The sequence below is a fragment of the Pelodiscus sinensis genome, chromosome 6, assembly GCF_049634645.1.
Source record: "Pelodiscus sinensis isolate JC-2024 chromosome 6, ASM4963464v1, whole genome shotgun sequence".
Taxonomy (NCBI): domain Eukaryota; kingdom Metazoa; phylum Chordata; order Testudines; family Trionychidae; genus Pelodiscus; species Pelodiscus sinensis.
The window spans coordinates 35,590,094-35,616,733 of NC_134716.1; the positions used below are offsets into that span (position 1 = coordinate 35,590,094).

General features: G+C 41.5%; 1 protein-coding gene across 2 annotated transcripts in view; it reads right to left on the reverse strand.

Annotated features, from left to right (window-relative positions):
* CARNMT1 (carnosine N-methyltransferase 1) overlaps positions 1–26,640 on the reverse strand; it is a 30,640-nt gene that overhangs the window by 1,315 nt on the left and 2,685 nt on the right. For both annotated transcript variants that reach the window (XM_075931718.1, XM_025178870.2), the window contains exons 2-6: positions 23,737–23,932; positions 22,573–22,736; positions 13,274–13,414; positions 2,642–2,820; positions 66–179 (exon numbers count right to left, since the gene is read on the reverse strand). In XM_075931718.1, coding sequence (XP_075787833.1) covers positions 66–179; positions 2,642–2,820; positions 13,274–13,414; positions 22,573–22,736; positions 23,737–23,932 — 794 coding nt within the window. The remainder of the gene's footprint in view (positions 1–65; positions 180–2,641; positions 2,821–13,273; positions 13,415–22,572; positions 22,737–23,736; positions 23,933–26,640) is intronic.

Here is a 26,640-nt window from a genome sequence, read left to right on the forward strand (position 1 = left end):
TACTCACCAGGAGCCACTGGTCATGCCAGGCAACAGAACTGAGAGCAAGGAAATGAAAAATGTACCTAAATTTATCCATATTCCTCCTGGTTTGAGGATCTTCCATATTGTATCAATGTAATCAATGACATTATGAGCTGTGTCTATGAAGAAGCAGGTTGCTATGCAGTCCCATATATCTGTACAAAGAAAATGTAACAGAGCACATTACTGATTTTAACATTGATGCGCTGCATAAGACTTCAGAGTTAGCTTGTATTTACCATTTAGTATTGAATATATATACACACACACACACACACACACACACGGGGGTGGGGGAGGCGCAGGGCTCGACAACTCACTGAATCTACTCTCCCATGGCGAGTAGATTTCAGCCAATCACCCTCATTCACTGGCGGCACACACACGCACAATGCAGATCTTGCGCATGCGCAGTGCGGGGCTGGCGAGTAGGTTTCGCTGCCATTTGTCAAGCCCTGTATATAGGTATTTAATCATGCCTAAGATCATCTTCACCTAACAGTAAAGACAGTGGCTAGAAATGGAGTATTTTCTAACATTTTATTGAAAGGAAACTAATAATATTGTATTACTACAAAAACTAGACAATATAAGTAAGCCTACGCTGGAATTAAAAACCCTGGACTGACCTGTACCAGCTGATACAGGCTCAGGCTCTTCAAGTGTGGGGCAGCTATTCAGGTTCAAGTTGCAGAAAGAGCTCTGGGACTCTCTCACCTTACCTAGAGCCTGGGCACCAGTCCAAGCATGAATATCTACACTGCATTTAAACAGCCTCTTACTTTCAGCCCTGCAAGTCCAAGTCAGCATTTTTAACTGCACTGTAGACCAGACATTCTAAAACAGAGGGGATGGAGAATACATTATGCAGGGAATAGTGCATGTGAGAGCAGCTGGTGGTGGTGGTGGGGGGGTATTGTGCAGATTTTTACCCAAAGGAATGAATAATTAGCAAAGCTGATTGGTCTGGACATATCAGGTCCTTAGACAACATTGTGCATTTGATGGTACTGTGCATTTTTACATATTTTCATTAGGCTTTCATAATATTATACATGTTGTTGCCATCTGTACATTAATCTGTTACTATAATGTGATGTGCATATTTAACTGTAAGCACAGAGCACACTACAGTTTTGGTTTTGCTCTTACTACTGGATCATTGACTCATGTCACAGGGAATGGAGGGATTCAAGAAAAACAAAGAAGCTGAAAATGATTCAAGATAAACCATATGTATCTGTATATGTACTTGAGTGGCAGGTACAGGGTTGTAAACTATTACATATACAAAGAAGGGGGCACGGGATCAAATAAGTACTAGTGTACATGTACCCTTCGGGCCAGATTGCCATTAAACAAGACTCAAGAGCTGATACTTTGAATTAATTATTTTTAGCATGGATACTACTGTGTATACAAAAGAAAGAAAACAAAAATGTACCCTGACTCAGTCGCTTTAGCACTTTTAAAAACCAGAAAGAAAAGGCTGTCCCTCCAAATATTTGGGGATTTCATTTTGAAATATCTTTTCCCAAACATACATATTTCTACTTTCTATTGTATTTAACCTTTCCTTTAAATTAATGCCTCGGGAAAAACTTCTGAAGTGCAGATCTCCCTTTTCCATCTAACCATATTCTCTAAAGTTATGGAAGATTAGTCTGTTATGTTTAAATAAATATTAAAAAAATAGATTTATTTCTGGCTTATAGCAAACATATGAGCAAAAGAAGGGAGCTGACTATAAGCTAGTATGCCTGTGAAAACTTCTTAAGAAACCAGCTTTTAACAGGGCAAAGATTTTTTTTAAAACAGGCCAAAAACCTGTTAGCTCTAAAGAAGGAGAATTGTGGGCTCAAACAGATATGCCAATAGGAATAGTGCTAGCTGGGCATTTAGTATTTTGTATAGACAAGTGACCTACAGGTACAAGTAAAGATCCATTATCACTTCCAGTCTAACTAGTACTAGGAACTGAGATGGAAAATATTTCAGTAAGTACAATTATTTTCTGTACATGAATTGAGGGGAAAATTATCAGTTACAATAAAAATATTTCTCCAGACAGATTTCATTAACAACAAAGATGTTTGTAATGATAAGAACATTGTGATCCTTGATAAACCTTAGGATATCCTGGAAACCCTAGACATTTTTAAATAATGATTTTAGTATTTTTTTGCTATGTTGTTTAGTTCTAAAATCAAGCAAGAATAAATAAATGAACTTCATTTATATCCATGAAAAACAAAGTATTTATATTGTGCATTTCTTTAATATCACCTTCTAATTCAAGGAAAGAACAGGCACAAAAGATCACAGTGTGGAAAGTTGTCTAGGATATCACGGTTCTCATTAAACAAAGGGAGTATATAGAACTCTATAACAAGGATAGAATTGAGGCACTTAAATATGCTATAACACACATGTATAACTTTTCTTTCAAATTCATTTTGGTTGAGAAGAATCTAGTTGCAACACATTAGTAAAACTTTAGTGCCTACATTAATGATCCAAGCCATAATCTGGTTTTAGTGCAATAGAATTTGGTTCTTCCATTCTGGGTTTATATTTATTGTGTTCATGAATTCTGACCTCTAATTTCTCTACTTACTGCACTCTGAGTAAATTTCTTGAAAATCCCCTGCTGTCATAGAAAAATTTGCACCAGAAGGAAGACTGTGGGGATCAACATCAGGAAAATAAACTGGTCGTATCTGATCCGCAGATCTCCTGTTATTGCTAAACTGATGAATCCAGGGATAAAGTTTGAGAGAGTTAATTTCAGAGCATCTGCAAAATATGAAAGAATGATTCAGTTTCAACTAGCTGCTCATGTATTACTTAGAAAAGTAGGTGTCTTGCAATAACATTAAGTATAAAATAATTTGATTTTCAGTAAGTATGATTAATTTAGCTGATAATCTGGATGTTATAAGGTATTTCAGAAAGTTTTTATTTAGTTTATTATTCATTACATTATTACTGTGCTACAGTCACCAGAATTTTTTACTATGAAAAAATACAAATAAATTCAAGACAAATAAACACACTAAGTTTTACTGAAAGGGAGTTTATTCTTTTTGCTTCTTGTATTTTAACCATGTACTATTTACATTTATCTTCAAAGAAAACTAATATTGCAGTTCATAGGATTTTAAAAATGGCAAATTTCATTTCATATATTTAAATCTGAAATTTCACAGTATCATAAATGTGACCCAAAACAGTTGGGGGGGGGTATTGCAAGGTTACTGTAAGGGGGTACTGTACAATACTTACTTCTGCACAGATGCTGGCAGCAGCACTGCCTTCAGAGCTTGTCAACTGGAGAGTTGTGGCTGTTGGCCAAGAGCCCAGCTCTGAAGGCAGAGCCATCAGCAGCAGCTATGTAGAATGATGGCATACTAAGATATTTCCACTGGTGCCTGCAAAGCTTGGCCCATAGTCAGCAGTCACAGCTCTGGCCACTCAGTTCTGAAAGCAATAATACAGAAGTTACAGCATCATGAGTATGGTATTGCCACCCTTACTTCTACGCTGCTGCTTGCGGAGTGCTACCTTCAGCAATACAAACACTGCTCTCCAGATGCCCAGCTCTGAAGGCAGCACTGAAGTAAGGGTGGCAATACCATGACCCTCATAAAATAACCTTGTGATTCTCCTGCAATTCCTTTTTGGGTCAAGATCCCCAATTTGAGAAATGTTGGTATCCTCTGTGAAATCTGTATGGTATAGGGTAAAGCAACACAGAAGGCCAGATTTCACAGGAGGCCATCAGATTTCATGCTCTATGACACGACTATGAATTTGGTAGAACCTTAAAGATGAATGAAAACTGCCATTATATGTGTTTTGTTGTGCCATAACCATTCCCATTTGTTTGTTGTACAAGAGTGTACTTGTTTGTTTTCTAAAGAAAAGGATGACATAAGTCCTTTCTTGTTTTTTTGTTTTCCTAAGAATACCTACTTTCCTTCTACAAGTTTAACCTCTCTAAACCGGGACTCTGTGGTCTGGCAATATCTTTGATCCATGCCAGACCACAAAGTCCCAATGGAGGGTCAGAGGTAGGAGCTCTGTGGGGGTCGGGGGCCCAGCCAGGTTGCATGCAGGAAGGTCTGCCTGTATGGGGCCAAGAATCCCAGAGGTGAGGCAGTAGTGTGCTGCAGCAGTCTGCCGTGGGACAACGGAGGGATTGTGGGCTGCCGCAGTGGGGCCAGACGCCCCAGCCAAGAGACCACGGGATGCTGCGGCAGGGCTGAGCGCCCTAGAAGTGGGGCTGCAGTCAGCCACAGTAAGGCTAGGAACCCAGCGGCGGGACTCTGGGGTGTTGCAGCAGGGCTGGGAGGATAGCATCTCAGTGGGCTGCCGGTAAGCGGGAGCCCGGGAGGCCAGCAGGGCCAGAGATGGGAAGAGGAAGGTCAGTGACCAAGCTAGGAGGAGCTAGGCTTGGAGGGCCAGAAATGGTCCGGCAAAATCTCTGGTTCAGGACTAGTGAGGTCCCAAGGATGCCAGACCAGGGAGGTCCAACCTATAGATTCTTACTGAAGTTGCCTTTCTTGAGTCAGAAAAGACTTTGTGCTACAGCAAAGTGAAAACATTTGTCTGAAACTGTCATCCTTTAAACCAAAGTATGTATTTACATTATTTCAATAGATCTGCAAAGTCAAATAATTTCCCATTGGGCAGTTGTACACTAATATCACTTGAGCATATAAACTAGGGCTGTCAATTGACCTGCATTAACGTCTGTGATTAATGCAGAACAAGATTAATGTATTAATTTTGTGTGTGTTAATTGCAGGTGTTAATGCTGCGCTGCCCCTTTGAAATGCTGCTCCTGCACTTCAAAGAAGCAGCACAAGCGGAGCTAGGGATCAGCTGGAGTTTCCAGCTGATCCCCAGCTCCACATCTGCAAAGCCCCTTTGAAGTGCCATAATGACACTTCAAAGCAGCTTTGCAACGCAGAGCCGGGAATCAGCTGGACGCTCCATCTGATCCCCGGCACCGCTTGCGCTGCCCCTTTCAAGTGTCGTTTTGGCGCTTTAAAGGGGCAGCGCATTAGGAGCCGGGGATGAGCTGGGGACTCCAGCTGATTCCTGGCTCCACTGTTGCAAATCCCCTTTGAAGCGCCGGAGTGGCACTTCAAGAGGGGCTTTGCAACATGGAGCTAGGGATCAGATGGAGTCCCCAGCTGATCCCGGGCTCCACGCAGCGCTGCCCCATCGAAACGCCACTGCGGCATTTCAAAAGGGAGGTGAACACTATTAATAGAGATTAAATTTTTAATTGCACAATTAAGCATGCTTAAATTTTTTAATCGCTTGACAGTCCTAAAATAAACCTAGCAGTACTATAATAAATCTTAATAGCCTCATGACATTAGTTTCTGTATACCACGATTTGTAGGCCAACATATAGCAAAGTAACATGGAACCCTTACTAGTTCAACTATGAAAAGTGAATAAAATAGCAGTATGGGTTCCCTTGTTTATTGTATCGATGACTCCAAATCACTAGCTCACTTTATAAAAAAAAAGATGCTTCTCTGATATCCGTATAGACTCATGCTGGAATCAGGAAGTGGAGCTGTTTTCATTCTATTCAATGCATCGGCCAATAGCATTCTACAGAAAAATTTTGCACTCAGTTATTTACACTAAGCCCCACTAACCTTAATGGAATTGCACAGGCATAATCAAGGGCAGCTGAAATGTGAAGGGATAACCAAGGATATGAATTGTTCAGCAAGATTTGTTTCCTAGAACTTAGGAAACTTGGGGAGGAGGAGGACGATGGATGCATACAGTAGAACCGATAACCATTGAAAGTGAAAGGCAACGCCGAAGGATCAGTGACACTGTAAGAGCATAAGAATCGCTATACTGGATCAGACCAAAGGTTCATCTAGCCCAGTATCCAGTCTTTCAACCCAACTCAATTGCAGGTGCCCAAGAGAAAACGAACAGTACATTTAATCAATTGATCTATCCCATTGCCCATTCCCACCTTCTGATAAACAGATGCTTGGGAGACACCATCCCTGCCCACCCTGGCTAATAGCCTTTGGCCTAAACAGAACTAGGTGCTTTTCTTGTTTGTTGCCATGGCACATAACTCTATTCCAGGAATGCCCCATTGCTGGAATATGTGGAGAAGTATATTAGAATCTCTCCCCCATTTTTGGTCTTGAGAAAAGTGCCTGCTAAATGTATTTGCACTCAGATTCTGAACTTCCAGAAGGCAAGGTGTGTAGTGATAGCAATCTAACTGTGAATGCACCAATTCCAAAGTTCGATAGCCTCAATGCAAAACGTGGGGGATCTTGCCCCTCCTTGCAAGTTGATATAAAACATATACAACGTGTTGTCCAACATGACCTTTAATTGTGTGCTCCCGATTAGCAATAGAAACTAAAAACAGGCATATTTGACTGCTCTGAGTTCCATGGGGTTGATATGCATAGTGGTTTCTTGAGACCACCTGCTCTGGGCCATGTGTGTCCAGATATGCTCCCCACGCAACAGGAATGCATGTGTCATGACAGCCACTATTGGGAGAGGGGCAGGTGAAAGGGATTCGCTGCACAGACAGTACAATAGTAATTCCAATAATTGAAAGATTACCTTTGAAGGTGGGAATGGATAGTGTAGTTGGCCTGTCCATTGGTGACTAACCAGTCCTGAGCCATCCCTGAAGGCAGATCTGTAGCAATCTTGCATGGTCCATAATGAAAGTACCAGCAGCCATATACCCCAACAGCTGAAGACATTTACCACAACAGGTGTGAGGGGGTGATATGGATTGTATTGACTATGTAGGAGGGCCATGAATTGAGAAATCTACCTTGCCACTCCTAAATCAAGATAAGTGCCTATGAATTTCAACTTTTGCACAGGGGTCAAGGTTGATGTTTTGAATATTCAATAGGTGGCCCAAACTGAGGAAGAGGTCTGTGGCTTCACAAGACGCATCTGAAGTTACGTTCAGGGAGCAATCTGTCAGATGTCTAGATAAGAAAACAAGCTTTCCTTTTCTGTGGAGGTCTGCCCCTACTAATTTTTGAAAAGGTCACTGGGGCCAAATATAGGCTGAAAAGGTGCACCATGTACTGTAAATGCCCCCAAAACAAAATAAAAATGTATGACTATGAGATTACTGGATTGCATGATGGAAATGGGTGTGCTGAAGGCTGAGAACTAAGCCCTTGGTCCAGTGATAGAATTATTGCTGCAAATGTCACCATTTTGAATTTCTGGCCCTTTGAAAAAGATGTTAATATCCTTACATCTGGGATGGATTTCTAACCTCCATTTTTTTTAAACCAGGAAATACCTGGAATAAAACTCTTTCCTTCTGTGTAGCACAGGACCAATTCTACATGACTTAAATATAGGAGAGAGCATATTATATTTTATAGCAGGTTCTTGTGAAAGGAGTCCTTAAAGTGGAATGGAAAAAGGATGTTGCCAAGTGTAAGAAAAGTAAAATGGATGGAGTACCCTGAGGAGATGACCTCCAAAACCCACTTGTCCATAGTGATTGACTCCCAAGCCCATTGGGAGTAGTAAAAGTTTGAGAAGTAGGTGGTTTTCTTCCCTGAACCTCTTTTTCATGAGTTCCCCCAGAGATTGAGAATTCATAGACTCACAGACTTTAAAGTCAGAAAGGACCATTATGATCATCTAGTCCGACCCCCTGCACAATGCAGGCCACAGAATCTCACCCACCCACTCCTGGAATAATCCTCTCACCTATATCTCGGATATTGAAGTCTTCAAATAGTTTAAAGACCCCAAGATGCAGCATGTGCTCCGTGCCCCATGCTACCAAGGAAAGCGAAAAACCTCCAGGGCAAGATAAAATCTCTTCACCAAGAGGAACTTACTAAACTCTCTCACGGGCCAGTGTATAAATCCTGACAGAATGCAATGTGGCCCTGGAATCCTTTAATGTATGCAGAGATTCATCCATCCTATCAACAAACAGTTTAGCACTGAGAACTAGAAATGGCATGCCCATCTCATAAATACCACTGTAGAAACCAAACAACCTGAAGCATCAGCAGCATCAAGGAAGGCCTAAAGAGATGTTCTGGTTAGAAGCTGGCCTTCTGCAATAATTGCTTGGAATTGAGCTGTGTTCTGATAATAAATGTTCAACAAAAGAATTCAGCTTGGCATAATTTGTATGACTGTACTTTACCATTAATGGCTAGCAGTTGGCAATTCTGAATTGCAAAGTAGTGATGAATATGATTTTCTATCCAACAGATCAGGCACTTATGCTCCAGCAGGGTCTCTAACAGCAAATGTAACAGACATATAAAGTTGTATGAAGGATGTCAAGCAGCTTATGGCATTGCTTTGTAATGATGAGTTAGGCATTTTGGACACAGGAAGACTGTGAAGAAAGCAAAATTCCTGTGATACCCAGTGTTATAGGTACCATGTTCATGGCCTGCTCTGAAATAATAGTGGCTGAAGGAATTACTGTTTCAATGACAATAGAGCGGAATGTGCTTCTTCAGTACTTGGTGAAGAGAGACACAGGCAGCAGCTCTGGAGAAGGGGGGAAAGAGATGGGCAGGCAGTGCTAAGAAGGCCAAGGCTGAGGACAGCAGCTGAGACACCTGGGCATTTTCTCCCCACCTCCTGAACTGTTCCCCCCTCAGCTTGATCCAAATGTTTCTCCATGCCCCCCAGGTAGTCTGCTCCATAATTTGGGGACTTCTGGTCTACAATCTTCAGATTTGAAAGCATCTGAAGAATCAGCAGTCTCATGGGTGCTTAAGTGGAGCAGTCATCAGAGACCACAACTTCTTAGAGGCGGAAGAAACTCGAGGGACAGTCTATGATTATTATGGGAGGAATTTTGGATCTCTCTCTTAAAAACTCTCAAAGAGTGCAATTCACAGATAGTCAAGTCAGCAGACTTATTCATAGCTTGATGTATGGAGGGACACCCCTGGCCAGGGCAGAGGCCAAATATAGTAAGCGCTTCATCATGAGGAGTTTAAGTTTAATCTCCGCATATTTTCTGGCTCTGGATTTTAATACCAGAGAAGTTGCACTCTGGGGAAATATGAGATTGTGTTAGATAACAGAGCACCAGGACTAACCATGTCTCCTTGGGATTGCTTCCTGGCACAATAGGAAACATTTGACACCAAATCCCAGCGTATCTTCTCAGAAAAATTGAATTCTCAGGAGAAGAGAAAGCAGGAGTGGAGAATCTTTCTTTGGGGTCAGAGATCACGACTCCACAGAAAAATGAAGGCCCTTGTACACCAGAGCCTACAGGGGCCTGGGCGAACAGGTTTCGGTTAGCAGAAAAAGAGGAGTTCAGTGTATAGGAGGGGGCTGCTGTGAAGCAGGTGTGGGGTGTAGGCAAAAGGGAAGGTGCAGGATAAGGCTGCAGGTGGGAAGTCTGGGCAGGTGCAGAAGCAGGCTTGGGGTTGGGGTCTGGGAGGGTGCAGGAGCGGGCTGGTGATGCAAGGTCGGGTGATGGGGGCTGATTACCTAGCGCAGCTCCCCAGGGCTGCACATGGCTGTGTCCCCACCACTTCCAAACACCCACCCCCTGTTGCTGCTATTGGCCACAATTATGGCCAATCAGAGGAGCAGGGAAAAAGCCTTAAGGTAGTGCTTTGCTATGCTACCATTTAATCAGCCTGGGAGAGAAGGAGGGGGAAGGGAACAGCAGTGCAGGCTCCCTGCCCCACAGAGCACTGGAAAGAGATGGAGGGAGAAAGGATGCCAGGCAGCTGACGGGGAAAGGACAGCAGGACACAGAGTTACATCACTCTGTTGTCCCACCAGAAAAGTTCTTTTATATATAGAGACAATTAAAAATTCATAGCTATAGCATGTCAACTTACTCAGATTAAGGAGCTCTTTATTTGCAGCGTGTATGTTGGGAGTCCGTTGTGTCGCCCATCGCAAATCAGAATCAGGGCAGGACAACTTTTGATTAGAAATGCATCTGCTTTAGAGACATCCTGTTTTCATCAACATGTGTGTATGCTGTGGCTCAGGCTGCAATCTGACTTCTGGAACCCTTCTACCTTGCAGAGTCCCAGAGCTTACGCTACAGCCTGAGACAAATGTCTACACTGCAATTAAATAACCTCTTAGCCTGAGCCCAAGTCAGATTGCACAGGCCAGTCATAGGTTTTTAACTACAGTGTAGACATAACTTTAGACCAGGGCTACTCAACACGCACCTTGTGGCCTGTTTGCTTCCCGCAGTGCGGTTTGGGTTTACGCGGGGTTCAACACGCAGCCCACGGATGGGATCCTTTGAACATGGCCTCCACTGGGAACACACTCCATAGTGGCGAGTCAATATAATGGTTTTCTGTTGATATGCATTTTAATAGTTAAATTCCTGGACTGTCTGTGCTCATTATAAGCATTGTCATATGGGTGGAAATCGAGTAAATACTGCATTTTATTAATATCAGCAACTGACTTAAATGGGGCCTGCATGTTGTGTAGTTTTTCCTTAATCTTTGTATTCATGCCTGTCAGTGTGAAAGAAGCTATTTGCATATATATTTGCATGTGTATGCATCCACATTTAAGTTGCAGCTCTTGGCATGTGCTGTGAATATCACTGTTGCCCTGGGGCTTCAAAGTTCAGTAGCCCTGCCTTAGGCTGTAAGTTCTTTGTGATAAGGACCATTTTTCTGTTCGATGCTTTTACCATGGTGTCCTGGCCCATAACTAAGGTTCCTGAATGTTATAGTAATACACAATTAAAAAAAAAGTCTAAGCAGTAAGGTATTAAGTGCTTTCACACTTAAGATGGCTAAGCCAACCTACTGCTAATTTGGTTCCTTTGGAACCTTGGAAGATAATAGATGTGATAGCCTCCTATATATTTCTGGCATTCCAATTCACAATAGTTATCATATCTTACTCTCACCCACCCACCCGTCCGCTTTCTTATTCTCTTATCTCTACCTAGCCCTTTGGTGGTAGGTCTGGCTATTTCTTTCCTGGGACTGTGATAATAGCTGACCATTCTTCTCTCTCTTTTTCCCCATCAAATCTCCATGGTTCTTAAATTTGCATACAATAATGCTTTTGAAACAAATACTAACTTCACTCAGATACAAATCTGAACAAAATATTTGATGGCAAGCATATCTAAAAATACATGTGATTTTAATTATACTTTAATGGCCCATATCAGTTTAGAAGTATGAAAGAGGTTTGAATTGATGCTAAAAGCACACATTTAGACAGGATTTTAGTGTCTATCAAAAATTAGCAACATTACCTGCGTATTTTTTAAACTTAACATAGAATTTATTTTTTTCAAAATGTGATAAGCAAGATATGGACAAAGGAAAGGCAAGCTATCTATATTTTAAATCTGGTTATAAACAGTAAAAAGTAATTTTTACCGAATTAAGCACTGAGGTGTGGTTTTTTATATCTGTGTTTTTGAAAGAACAACATAAAAATGCAAGTATCAAAAGAGAAAATATTTAATGATGAAAAAAACAGGTTAGCAAGTCATTTTATATGTGAAACTGATAATCTTGCTGGAACAGACTCTGAATTTAGAGCTTCTGCAGAGAGTTCCTTCTACAACATTAACCATGACTGGCGTGGAATCATGACTGGTGTGGAAAAAAACTGAATAAAAATAAGTTATTCACTTATTCCCACAATATAAGAACTAGGGGTCACCAAATGAAATTAATAGGCAGCAGATTTAAAACAAACAAAAGGAAGTTTTTCTTCACTCAGCGCAGTCAACCGGTGGAACTCCTTGCCAGAGGATATGGTGAAGGCTAGGACTTTAACACGATTCAAAAAAGAGCTAGATAGATTCATGAAGTTTAGGTCCATCAATAGCTATTAGCCAGGATGGGTAGGAACGGTGTCCCTAGCCTCTGTCTGGAAATGGATGACAGGAAAGGGATCACGTGATGATTACCTGTTGTGTCCCTCCCTCTGGGGTCACCAAATGAAATTAATAAGCAGCAGGTTTAAAACAAACAAAAGGAAGTTTTTCTTCACTCAGTGCATAGTCAACCTGTGGAACTCTTTGCCAGAGGATGTTCCTCTGAGGCATCTGATATTCACCACTGAAGACAGGATACTGAGCTAGATGGACCTTTGGTCTGATACAATATGGCTGTTCTTATGTTCTAACCAGAAACTGATTAAAAATGACACCAGATTCCTGCTCATATAATTTTTCAGGTAATGTACAAAACAGAAATCTTCAACAATACCTCACCAGCTAGCAGACTGACAGTTGGATAAAGAAAGACTGTAGCATTCCTGATTTAGATTTTGACTTGTCAACTGAAGATTAATTATGGAAACCATTCATTCTATTCCATATAGGTTTTTATACTGTGCTTGTCACCAGAGAATCTAGCTACCTTCTATAACTACATTCAGCAACATAACTAACATCTACCATTAATGGAAATGGAACACAGGACATCTATATCTCATGCTTCTAATTCTATATAGTGTAAATCTTATAAACTCATAATCTCACTTAAACTCACAGCTGCAGAATCCACTATAGAAGTTAAGTTTAAGAAATAAGAAGATGTATAAAGATGCTTGAAGAGAAAGCTTGCCTAATAAGTACTTTGCTATTTTATAGCAATGAGGCATTTATTAATAAATTATTTTTCTGTCAAATATTCAAAATATGTATACCTACAATTAAAGAAAAGCTTGTGAAATTTATCTTGGCATTTAGTAATAAATGCAACCTATTTTATTTTTAAGTTTTCTTTGGCACTTATCACCATAGTATCAGAAACTCCTTAAACATTAATTTTTTTCCCTCAGTATCACATAGATGGGAAATATGGCCATTTTACAGATTTAAAACTCACATAAAAAGATCACATAATTTTCTCAAGATCAAGCAGGCAATCTGTGTCTGAACCCAGATCTTTTAAGTTCCAGTTCACTGCTTTAAGCACCAAATAATTCTTGCTTCTATAATCTTTATGACATACAGGTAAGGATATAATAAATATCCATGTCAAATTTTGAAAAAACTCCCATTCTTCCCTCCTACCCTCTCCCAGATATTTTTCATGGAAACAAGAGATCTAAAAGATCTTGTTACCTAGATTTGGGGTTTAGGGATTTATTGTGATTGGTTATTTATTACTTTGTTAAAAGACTGGCCATTGATTTCTGTTTCCCTAGTACATATAGGTTGCAACCAGCAAGTAAAATATAAGCTAAGTACCTGTTGAGTACAAAATTAGAAGAAAAGAGCATAAAGAGGCTCCATTCATTTCCTTGGCAAGCATAACCGAGCATAGCTATTTCCCAGGCCAATCTACCTAGCCCAGCACCAGGTACCAGGACATTAACTTTGGAGAGATCCCTGCAACAAAACAAAAAATAATAATTAATCCTTTATCCAATACGTCTTAATAAAATATCTATGGGTCTGGTTAAATATTGTTGGTTTCATATATTTAAACAGAGATAATTCCTAAAGACCTTTCAATTTGTATACTGTAATTTTTCTATAGACACATCACGCAAGTTGAGAATAGGTATTTCAGGGTGAGGGGGAAAAACCCTCATACGGTCATAGAATAAGTTATGGAATCTTAAAAATTATTTTTAATGCATTAAAAACTACAGGTAAAAACCTGGTTTGTGAAAAATAACATTCACACTGAATAAAAGGTAAAATAATACACACTTAGGCAATCCTGAGTGGCAATGTAATACAAAATTAAAAGATAGCTATTTTTCAAATAGTTTCCTTAACTTTAATTTAGACTATCTCTGTAAAAAAACACTGTATTTATTTGTGAAAGTGACTTGCAAGAGAGGAAAAAAAACCACAGGTTTGTGCCTTTTTTGCTTTTCTTGATGGACTGTTACAACCTACTAAGTTTTTGTAAATTAGAAATTCAGTTCTTATTTACGCTATCTTTTCCTTAAGAGCTACAGACAATTGCAGTCCTAGCACGGTTTGACATCAGAAACATAAAATAAGTGAAACCTTATGATGGGGTTACCAAACTGTGGCTCCAAAGCCACATGCAGCTCTTTTATGATTCAAGTGCAGTTAGCCGAGAGCCTCTCTAACTCTCCATTCTCCACTTACTAGATTGCAGAGGGAGGTTCAGAACCACTGCCTTGAAGCAGAGTGGTGGGGTACTGGGTTTCAAGGAGAGGGGATGAAACTCTGACCCCTGACTACCAGCTCTTAAGTTTCTGAAAACTGTCATATGTGGCCTGGTGGGTCAGTACGTTTGGCTGCCCCACCTTGCAAAATGACATGGAAGTATGCAGATGATTAAAAACTGTTAACATATAACGTAAGTATTTTTTAGAGATTCGGCATCCCTTTTGCGTAAAGATTGAAATAGCTCCCAATCCATATTTAGTTACTGCAGGGAGTCTACCAATAAAAACAAGAAAGGCAATATTTGATACTCCCGATATTTCTAAAATAAAACAAGCAGACAAAAATCGATGGGGGAAGGAATGGTGATAAAATGTTAGGCCTCTTTTATATGTCATAAAAGCAAAAATAGTGTGCACTCATCTTCTTCCTCACCCTTTGCAAGTCAACTTTAAGTCAAAGAGTTATTACCTAGACATAACAAAGACAGTTAAAAACAGTATCCGACTGGTAGGAAGGACATCAAAGCCCTAATTTTCAAGATGCAGATGTGAGAGGAAACGAAATGCAGTCTTCAGAATATTGTCAACCAGGTGGCCAGAATGGGAGCAAAAAGAATTGCCAACCAGCTTTCCAAAACGTAAAGAGGAGTGGGGAAAGTTAGCTAACTTTGGAAAGACTGGCTTTCAGGAGACAAATTCAGAAGGTAGCAAAGTACTAACCAGCTTTAAAGACTGCCTTATTTTAAAAAGGCCACATAAGCAGTGTAGTAGTAGCCATGTTGGTCAGGTAACATTCATTGGACCAACTTCTGTAGACTTTTGTTTCTCATCTACAGAAGTTGGTCCAATAAAAGATTATTACCTCAACCCAGGTTAGAAATAATAATAATAAAAAAAAGTTAGAAACCTGTTCTATAATACTTGTTCTGTGAAATACTTGTTGCCCATGTCCTTCCCATTTTAGGTGTTGGTGCCCAGTGACTGTTGGAAAATTTTCCCTCAGAAGTACCCATCTACTGCCCCACACTAATGCACGGTGGTAAACAGGACAGAGCCAACCCAATCCCATTAGTTCCTTTTTATTGGAGAGAATAAATACAGTGGGAACATAGGGTGGGTTATTGAATGGATACGTGCATCATGTCCAAAAACAGTTACAGGCTAGGTTAGTAACTGTTTCTTCTTCAAGTGATTGCACATACACACTCTATTTAAGGTGATTCATGAGTTCAATCCCACCTCCAGGTTGGAGTATATCTGAGAACTGGGATGACCACACACTCATATATGGCATCATCTCTAGAATGCTAAGGGTCAACAATGCGAGGCAAAGGTATGCACTGAAGGCCAAGTTGCTATTTTACAAATGTCTAGGACAAGCACTCAAGCCAAAAAGACTGTAGAGGCTGTATATGATGTAGTTGAATGTGTATGTACTCTGCTTAGTGATACAAAAATGGCCAAGTCATAACACAAACGTATACAGGATCCTCAAACTTAGATCCTTAGAGAAAAAACAGAGAGAATTTTCCTCCTGACTACAACTACCATAAACTGTGAGAATGATCTTAACGGTTTAGTCCTACCCAAGCAGAACACAATTCTTCTGACATCCAAAGCACGGAATCTCTATTTCCTCTTATAAGCAAGAAAGTACACTGCTTAACTGATATGAGACACACCTTAGTAACCAATCAATCTATCTATACGTTCTATTCTGCACTGATTAGGCCTCAATTGGCGTACTGTGGCCAGTTCTGGGCACCATATTTCAAGAAAGAGGTGAAGAAATTGGAGAAGGCCCAGAGAAAAGCAACAAAAATAATTAAAGGTCTAGAAAACCTGACCTATGAGGGAAGACAAAGAATTGGGCTTGTTGAGTTTTAGAAAAAAGAAGACTGAGAGGGGACATGATAGCAATTTTCAAGTATCTAAAGGGGTGTTACAAGGAGGGTGGAGAAAATTTTTTCTCCTTGGCCTCTGATGACAGAACAAGAAACAATGGACTTAAATTGCAGCAAGGGACGTTTAGGTTGGACATTAAGAAAAACTTCCTAAGTGTCAGGTGGTTAAACAATGGAATAAATTGCCTGAAGAGATTGTGGAATCTTCATCAATGGAGATATTTAAGAGCAGGATGATCTAGCTCAGGAGTGGACAATACTTTTTGATGGGGGGGCCACTCCAAGAATTTGGAAAGTGGTCAAGGGACGCACTCTTCCATGATATTAATGGAGATGCGGGGTTTGGGATGGAGGTTGGGTGCAGAAGGGAGCTTGGGGTAAAGGACTTGGGTGCAGAAGGGAGACTGGAGTCAAAGAAGGAGTTGGGATGAAGCAGGCGGTTGTGACCTAGGGCAGGGAACTGGAGTGCAGGGGTTTGGTACGTGACCTAGGATAGGAGGGGATTGTGATCTGGGCAGGAGATTGGGGTGCCAGACCTGGTAGGGGGTATGGGTGTAAGAGGGGGACAGAGGGTTTGGATATGTTGAGGGAGGGAGGGGGCAGGAAAGGGCTGGGGTGCCAGAAGCAGGCTGTGGCCATTAAACTTACTTGCCAGCTGCCAACTAGCCTGCCTGCCGAGCTTAAAATGTTTCCTAGCCAGCCTGCCTGCCATGTGCTTCATGAATAACTGAGTCCAGGAGAAGGGGCGTGATTCCATTTAGCTGCCTGTTATTCTAACAAGCAGCTCCCAATGGCCGGTTTCTGGCAGATGAGAATGTGCTGGGGGGCGGGACAGCTCCTAACCCTCCCCCTCATCCCCTCCAGTTTTAAAACAGAAATGGAGTCCTGCTGGGGACTCTTGTGCATTTCAAAGAAGGCACCCACGTTCAGCCTGGAATCAGTGGGACTTCCCGTTGGCCTCAGCTATATGCGGAGTTCTGCATTCCTCCTATGAAACGTATATCCAGCGGGGGAGGGCTCTTCTACACTTCAAAGGAGGAATGCAAAAGTGCCTATCAACTAGTCGATTGAAATTCCACCGACTAGTCAATTAACCGCATTTTAACATCCTTAGTATGGATCACCCTAAATGAGTTAACTAGTATCCAGGAACGGCCCGCCAACCATAAAGGATGTTCCAGCCCCACAAGGGCTAGGAGCCGACCACCCGCATGGCGGAGCTGGCAGCAGTGGCCCCAAGCACAGGGGGCAGGAGCAAAAGCTGCCCTTCCCCTCGCCCACTGGACAGGGCCAGATACTGCTGCTGGTTACCTCTTGTAGGGCAATGGAAGCAGAAGCCAGCCTGCTTGTGTGCTGTGCTGCTGGTTTTCTGCTTTCCTCCACCCCAACGTAAGGGGGCCAGCACCAACAGCCCCGCACTCAGAGGGGTGGGGATGGGAGAAGAAGCTACCCTCCATGCGCTGGGCTGCTGGCTCCTGCTGCCACTGCAGGGGTTCAACATGGAGGGAGAGGAGGGGCAAGATCCTGTTTACTCAGTTAAACCTCAGGTTTAACCAATTAGCTGATTAACTGGGATTTTACACCCTTTCTAGATACTGCATGTACAATTCTAGCAAAATAAATGTTAAAAGAAACTAAAAGAGGACTTGTATCCCTACAGTTCTCACATTGACCAGCTTTCAATTTTGTGAATATATTCCCCTTAATCAGTTCTGACAGCTAGGTGAATCTGTTGACATTACCAAACTTGATAGCATTCCTTAAATGTACTCTCTGGGAGATCACATTCCTACCCAAGAATTTTATCCTGAAAGAGCACTTAGAGCAGATTCCCATAAAAGAAAATTCCAGTAGAACACATGACCATACTTGGCAATTTAAGAGTTATGAACTCTGTATATAGCTAGATAACAGTCCAATTTTCAAAGTCTGGCCAGAAGTTCTACCCATTTCTGTGATTCCAAGGTTCTGTGTAGCTGCTTTTCCCACCAAACGCAAACAGAAACAAAATTTTATTTTTCAGCTTCCAACATCTCTCAGATTCCCACTCCCCAATCTTCTACACCCAACTCTGAGGGCAGGAAAGGGAAACCCCATCTGCCCCATGCTCAACAGCAATAGTACCTTCAACATGGCTCTGCTCAGAAGGAGCAACCTTGCATTCCCTTCCTATATCTTAAACAGATTCCTCCTCTGAAGGGAAGCAGCTGTTCTCCATCAACATCAAAGAGAGTAAACTGGTGAAGGCCTTCTTTGCCATACAAGTTTTTTTTTCTACAGAGCATGCAAGGATGTTGGGAAAAGAACACTGCTAGTAAATTCCAAAAAATAGGTAGGTGAACTTACAAAATGGGTACCATAGGCCCCCTGACTCCATCGGTGCTCCAAGGCTGGAGCACCCACACAGAAAAACTGGTGGTTTCTGAGCTTGCACCAGCAGTTCCCCATCAGCTCCTCTCCTTCCTCAAGCACCTCCTGCCCTTCAGCAGACCTTAGGGATCATAGAATACTAGGACTGGAAGGAACCTCGAGAGGTCATCGAGTCCAGTCCCCTGCTCCTATGGCAGGACCAGTGCCTCTCCTCCCCTCGTCATTCCCACTGATCAGCTGTTTCACAGTATTTTGGGAGGTTTGCAGGAGGGTAGAGGCAAGGATGAGGTGCATTCAGAGGAAGGGGGAATCTAGGTGGGAAGAGGTGGGGTGGGGCATCCCCCCAAACTTATGGAAGTTGGTGCTTGGGATGGGTACTACTCTGTATTGCATCTGTTGCCCCAAAGACGCACGATATTCTGAAGCCAGAGGTCTTCCAGATTCTAGCAAATAAAAACAACCTGGCTAGGAGCATAGATATGATATATTGAAGAGAAAAAAGAATTTATGTAAGCACCACATGCATTTCCATAGTTGAGTAGTGTTTTGGGGCTCAAGTCCATATCTTTACTGTATTTCAAAAGTATGGTCAGCAACAGTTATACTACTAACTACTGTATTCTGAATATGGTTTCTTCAGGTACAGTCTCCTCTATCAAAGCCATTTGACATAAAAACATTGATGGTCTTGGCTCCATAGTTAAGGTTTGGGTGAGTTTTGCAGTTGAAACAGACTTAACTTGCATTATTAATGAAGAACATACTACACCTTCCTCAAAATTAAAGTTCTTATTCTAAGTACAGAATGAATAAATAAATATATATATATATTTTCACTATTTTTCATATTTAATATAAATGGATTTATTCACAAGTAACTGCTTCCATCTGTGGGTTACAAGTAAAAAAAATTAAATCTATTTACATCTTTTCCCTGGTATAGACAGTTCACTTAAGACGACTGAAGTGAAAAGCTTAGTAAATATTTTCCATCATTCATCCAATTTGGCTTTCAGACAGAAAACTGCAATTCAGTCAGGCTGTGTCTAGACTGCATCCCTTTTCCGTAAACTTTCACGCGGAACTTTCGGAAAATAAAGCCTTTTCCAAAAGATCCCTTATTCCTTATTTTAAGAGGAATAAGTGATCTTTCGGAAAAGGCTTTATTTTCCGAAAGATCCGCGTGTAGACTGGTGCTTTTTTCCGGCAAAGTTCCGAGCCGGAAAAAAGCGGCAGCCATTTTTATGCAAATGAAGCGGGGGGGATTTAAATCCCCGCTTCATTTGCAATTGCGACGTGTCTAATTTGCATCCCTTTTATGGAAAAGGGATGCAGTCTACACACAGCCTCAGAGTTGCTGTTGCTAATTCAGTTACAGGAACTGCAAGTGGTTTTGGCAGTGTCACACCAGGATAGCCTGCCTACAAAGCAAAACTAAAACAGGGAGTCCATGAAGTTAAATATAGAACCCACATTAGCCTTTAAGATTGGTCACACACCAAAGCTCAAATTTCACAAGAAAAAGCCACTAATATGGATCTTGAGCCACACTAACATTCAAAACCATTAATAATGCATTAAAGGGTGATTTTTCTATTTTTAATAACCTTTTAAGGCAATTTCTAAACAGAAGTATAACTTTACATAAACTTATAAAAACTAAACTTACTGTACCTTTTCTATAAGAGAAGACATTCCTGAATGCCTTGTATCTAACAAGGGAAGAGTATTAAAGTTATATTTTTGAAAGCACTATACAAATCTAACCTTCAAATGAAATCTTAGTGGGATAAGTCACTGATTCTCAAACTTTCCAGACTACCGAGTCTAATTTGTATGGTATAGTCCTAGTTTCACCTTACTTAAAATCTACCTGCTTAAAAAAATCAGACAGAAAAATAAAAAGCAAAGCACACAATCACTGAAAAAATTGCTCTCTCACTTTTACCATATAATTATAAAATAAAGCAACTGGAATATAAATATTGTACTTACATTTCAGTGTGATACTTGAGCCTGTTTTTCACACTTGTTTGAAGCCTGAGCCACAAGCAGCAGGAATGCTAGATAGCGAGTAATAGAATAGCCAAGTAACCTCGTGAATTCTTATTGGTTACTTCAGGGGTGGGCAAAAGGGCCTCCATAAGATGGATCTGGCCCGCCAAGCAGGTGGATCCAGCCTGCGGAGGCCCTGCTACTCCCCCAGCCCCAGGCCCTAACTGGCCTGGGGGTGGGAGAGCATGCCAAGCCTCTTCCAGGGCATGGGTGCCCAGTGGAAAGGGGGGGCAAAGGGGCTCCCCCAACCCCAAACCAATCATGGTCTGTGGGTGGGTAGCCCCGCCCCTTGTTTATGACCCGCCCCTTCCAGGGTGGCCCGGGGCTACTTCAACATTTTTTTAAGTGGTCCCCAGGCAAAAATTATTGTCCAACCCTGGGTTACTTGATCATTCTGTAGTCCCTAGGGGCATAGCCAGCAGCCCAGTGTGTTCCAGCGCCAATCCCAGAGCGCCAGGCAGGAGCTGGTCTGCAAGGGGAGCCTGTTTAAAAACCAGCTCCCCTCGTGGACCAGCTGGTGGGTAGAGAGGGCAGGCAGCACCGCAGAGGCAGTACTGGGGGGAACCAGCTTTTAAGCCGGCTCCTCCCCAGCACCAGCTCCTGCTTCCTCCCCCTACCCCTGCTGCCTCTGATACAGAGTCAGGGGAAGTAGGAGAGGGGGAATGCAAGTAGTCGAGAAGATTAACCTATAAGACTAGGCTTATGGGTTAATTGTATACTAGACTACTCATTTACATCCCTAGGCTGAAGCATGTAACTTAGCTTCACAGAGCCCGCTGTGACATGGGACCCTAGGCAATTGTCCTATTTGCTGTCCTCAATACCAGCTCTACACTTGTGACCCCTTTAAACACATCCATGATTCCCCAGGGTCTGGAACCCCCAAGTTGAGAAACACTGATCTAGATTAGCTGAATATGTGTACTCCTGTTGAGAGTCACTGGCTAAATGACATTACCTCAAGAAAAGTCGAACCAAAAAAAGTGCTGATTTCTGTAGCACAGATATTTGATCACATCAAAATCTCTTTGCTATCTGTAACAGCCAGCAGTCTTTGCTGTAGAAAAACAAATGTCAGGTAGAAAGCAGGTATTTCTAGAGTAGGTTGAAGGAGAGGTGTTATGAGGAAGCTATTAGCTGTAGAAAGCTTAGGCTCTAGCCAGAGCTATCAGTCCTCATTTTCATAAACACCAAATTCACAAATGAAATTAAAATACAATAGTCAGTGCTAATTATTGTTTTTCCTTATTAAAACAGCATCTTAAAGTTTCAAAGTGAAATTATGTATATTTATGACAACTGCACAGATTTAAATAGTAACCAAATCATTTACATTTATAATAAACTTAGGATATGGATGTCATTAATGAGGGGGTTTTTTGTTGTTTTTTTTTCATTTTATTACCATACTGCTTTTTGTTTTTTTTAAAAAGTGCTCTTTTTAGGTTGTTAGTATATCAGCCCTCACCCTACCTTCAGACACACAAACATGCCTCACTTTTTAATCAAATCACTTTTCAAGATATGCACACAAACACATGAGAATTTTTCAAGATGCATTATATCTTGTGTCTGAAATCAATATTGGGCCTGAACACTTGCAAACAAGACTGTAAATATAATAAAGCTATGATAGGGATGATAGAAACCTTTTACTCCTTTCTTTGGCCCTCTCACCAAGAATAACCACATTTTACTTCTTTCCTCCAAGGGATCACATACTATGGCCTCTTCAACTGAAGCAAGTTGGACATGGATCCTAACATAGGCACTCAGCAGCTGCCAAATTGGAACTATATTTAGAGCTAGGTATATTGGCCCACAAAGAGAAAATACTTAATTCTATTTTATTAGTTCTAGATTTAAAAATGTATATTCTACTATACTTCCTTACCAGATAAACATTTGTTTATGCAATTAACCCACAAATGCTTGCACCTAATTTAAAATATTTTAAAATCCAAGCTTCCTTTTCCACCCTCTACAAATATTTTACAAGCTGCGTGCAACCATGTAAGCCCTATGTATTTTCTCTTACAATAAATCTTAAAAACAAAGCACTATTTACCATCTCTCTTTTGGAAAGTTCTTTACAATTTCATTAATGATTGGCTGGTAGCAGGAATCTCTTTCAGGTTTCCCCGTTTCACTCCAGTCTCTTACAAACTGTTTCAAAGTGGACTTTAATTTATCCATGTCAAACGTTGAGGCTGGCACAATCTTCCCATTTTCCTGATTAAAGGGCAAATAAAAGTTAGACAAAAAATTAACCCAGAAATTTAAGACATCAAACAACCTTAGCTTTGAATACTGAAACAGACAAGCATGACCAGGACTCATATCCAGTTTACAGTCCTATATAAAATGAGTTTGGTGGGATCAGTTCTGCCCTCAACAGACCAAAGTGACATCACAAAACCAATATATAATTCAAAACCAATGCATAATTCAGCACAACATATAGTCCTTATCCAGGACAGGGCAATGGGTGGAGGCCAAACAATCTCTCATTCTGAGAGGGAGTTCTATCCAGGTCATCCATGAGGCAGCATGGAGAAGCTCACACTGAAGCTGCCCAGAAAACTGTACTCAGCCTATAGATAAACAACCACCACCAAAGCCAACAAAAACAAAACAAAACCCCACAAAAAAGACTTTCCATCACTGCCAGTCCCTTAAGTTTTGTAGGTGTAAAACTTAATTACAAACAGATATAGCATAATGAAAAATGTAGCTAAAATGGGAGGAAATTGTGCTAACATTGTACAGAACTATTATATCACAAATACTTAACTTACCTAGACCCACTGGTGATTCAAAATATTGTAAAACTAAAGTACTGTAAAGAACAATAATGTCAATGCAACCAAGTGAAAAGTCAACTTTAAAAAAAATAACTAGGGTAGAGTTAGAACTCCACTGGAGTTCTATCATACTGATCTGTTAATATGAATAATTACTGACACATGCCATAGCAGACAAGTACTGTTCTTCTGAGTAATTAACTATACCTCTATATAGAAACATTGCTAGAGATTTCTTTATTGAAAAACTATACAATATGATTCATCATGTCTATAAGACCTGCAAAGGTGATTAAGCAAATATGAATTCATAAAGAGGGTGAGGGACAGAACAGAAACGGAAACCTAAAGGAAGAAACATGTAAAAAAATAAAAAATGTACAGAAATTTTTAATTCTGAAATATGAAAAAGTCCAGTTTTAACATACATCTTCTCCATATTCTTTATTTTCAAACATATGTTTGCACTCGTTCACAATGGTCTGTAGGATCTCTTGATTATGATCAATACATTTCCGAATCTTGTCCAGATGAAGAAGAAATTGAGGAAGCAGGTTTTGTTGGTTATCTGGGAGGGATTTAAACTGTCTCTCTGTTCTGTTCACTTGCTCATGCATATTAGTTCTAGAAAATAAAAGAGTTAACAATGGTCAGTGTGTAGCTTCATCTCTAAATGCAAAGATCCCACCCTCCAAGATGCCACAGATTGCAGATGCGAAAACGTCTTCATTTTTACTAGAAAATCCTAGATTTCATTTCAGTAATTTTCTAACCAAACCAAAACCACCCACATTTCTAACCAAAATTTATATCAAATGTTTGTTATTTTAAATGGCAAATTATGAAGCAGTTATTATATACTCCCAAAACTATGTATGTTTGTGTAACCACAAATGGCACTAGTTCACTAGCAGAAGTCTGCACTGATTTTAACATTAGGATTGTTAGATATCAGGTAACTGAATAGTCAAGTAACTGCATGAATTCATATCAATTACTCGACAATTATATATTCCCTTAGGGCAGGGCTGGCAGCCAGTGCAATCCGGCCCCATTCCAGGGGAGCCCCCTGCCATCCCTGTATCAGAGGCAGCAGCGTGGAATGCCAGGCAGGAGCCAGTACATGAGGGGAGCCAGTTATAAAACAAGCTCCCCACACAGAAAAGCTGCTTGACACCCCGCTCTGCTGCTTCTGAGACAGAGGCAGTAGCACGGGATGGTAGGGAGCTCCCCGGGAATGGGACCGGATTGCACTGGCTGCCAGCCCCACCCCCAGGGAATATATAATTGTTGATTAACCAATAAGAATTCATGCAGTTACTTGACTGTTCAGTTACATGATATCTAACATCCCTAATGTTAAAATCAGTGTAGACTTCTGATACAGAGGCAGCAGCACAGGGTGACAATAGCCCGCGTGTGGCGGGAGAGGAAGAAGGATCCGGGCTCCTCGCAGACAGAGGCTGCTGTGGGGGAGGCTACCGCAAAGCAGCCTCAGTCCGCGGCACCTTAGGCTGCCCCAGATAGAAGCTAGTTTAGCCGTAGCCCCTGTCCATGGGGGGTCCAAGCTTCCTCTCAGACAGAACTGCTGCGTACGAGCAGGAGGGAGCAGCTGTCCTCCCCCACACCAGCACTGTCTCCTGCTTCTCCCCCTGCTGCCTCTGATATAAAGGCAGCAAGAGAGAGGGGAGGAAATGTGAGTAGTCAACAATATATTCCCAGGCTTATTAGTTAATCATATAGTTGGCTAATTATTTACATCCCTATTTAATTCCATTGAAATTCACAAAAATAGACTCATTGGAAAAAATCAAACTTTTAATTTTGCATTGCTGCACAAAATACAAGGAACACACTTCACTTTTAGTATCACTATAAGAAAGAAGTTTTGTTGTCAATACATCTATCCAAACCATGATCCCATAAAGACTTATGCACATACTTACTTTTTCACACTCAATAACCCAAGGAAATTGACAGAACTACTCATAATTAAGGATACAAAAAGTCAGTTAAAAGGTAACTGTTAATTGCTAAGATTTTCAGGGGTTAAATGGTTACAAGAGCTGTCAGCCCCACTCCCAGGGAGGAAGCTTCACTGCAGGCTCTGCAGCCCACTCTCAGGGAGCCAGCATTCAACCTGCGGTGGAGAGGCTGGGTCCGCCACAAACAGGGGTTGCTCTGGCTCCAGCCCCCTATGGTTAACCAGAATTGGTAAGCATTACTGTTTAGGGTGATGCTTACCAGTTAGCTGGTTAACCTTTCACATCACTACTCACAATTAGGGATGCTGGAGTATAGTCTTTTGATCCAGAGGTGGGGAACTCCAGGTCCATGAGTCGGAGGCAGCCCCCAGCTTGCCTGGATCTAGCTCCAAGGCTCACAGCTCCCACACCCCAGCATTGGAGAGCCCATTCTGGCCCTCCAGTCCTTCCCCCCACTGCTCCTCCGTAGGGCTGGAGTGAGAAGGTAACGTAGGGAGTGTCTTTCTCCTTTTCAGTCAGGGACCACATCAGTGAGAGCTTGTTTTTTTGTTTTGCTTCTCACTTGTGTGCAGCCCTACTGATTTTTCTGTGGTTTAATGGTCCCCAAAAAGGTTCCCCACCTCTGGTTTAAACAAATAACCGATAAGCCTGGGCTTTTAAGCCGGCTCTCCACATGTGCCAGCTGTGCATAGCCACCTACTCCTCCCCATGCTGCCTCCCACAGAGTGGGAAGGAGCACCAGTGATCCAGGGAGCCGGCTTAAATATCAGAGGCAGCAGCATGTCAAGGAGTAAGGGGGGGCAGGTGGGATGCTGGAGCAGCTTCTGTCCACGGGGTTTAAAAATCAGCTCTGCTCACAGACATACTCCACTTGCCACCTTGCATTGCTGCCTCATATAGTGGCAATAGCATGGAGTGGCAGGTGCTCCCGGGAGTTGGCTGGAAGCATATAGGTTGCTAGCCCCACTCCTGGAGGGAGCATTTTAGTAACTGTGCAACTGCTAAAAATTGTTGCAGCTACACAATTACTAAAATAACTGATATCTAACATTCCTACTCATAATATAGGAAATTTAGTATGTGGATAAATCTCTAAGCAATCAAGGCCTTAGTTTTTTCCGTGGTACCCTCATTAACATAAATAATGCCGCTATCTCTCTATATAAATTCTCCCCCACTCCCGCGGGACAGGGGAAAAATTACATTACATCACCATCATCAACAGGGTCTCTCAGCAAAGCAAGGAAGCCTGAGACAGGAGAGGGGGCCTGTTTAACTGAGAGTCAAGTGGAAGGAAGAAATTACCTAAACTACAGAAGAGAGAAAAGCCCTCTGCAGTAGTATCCA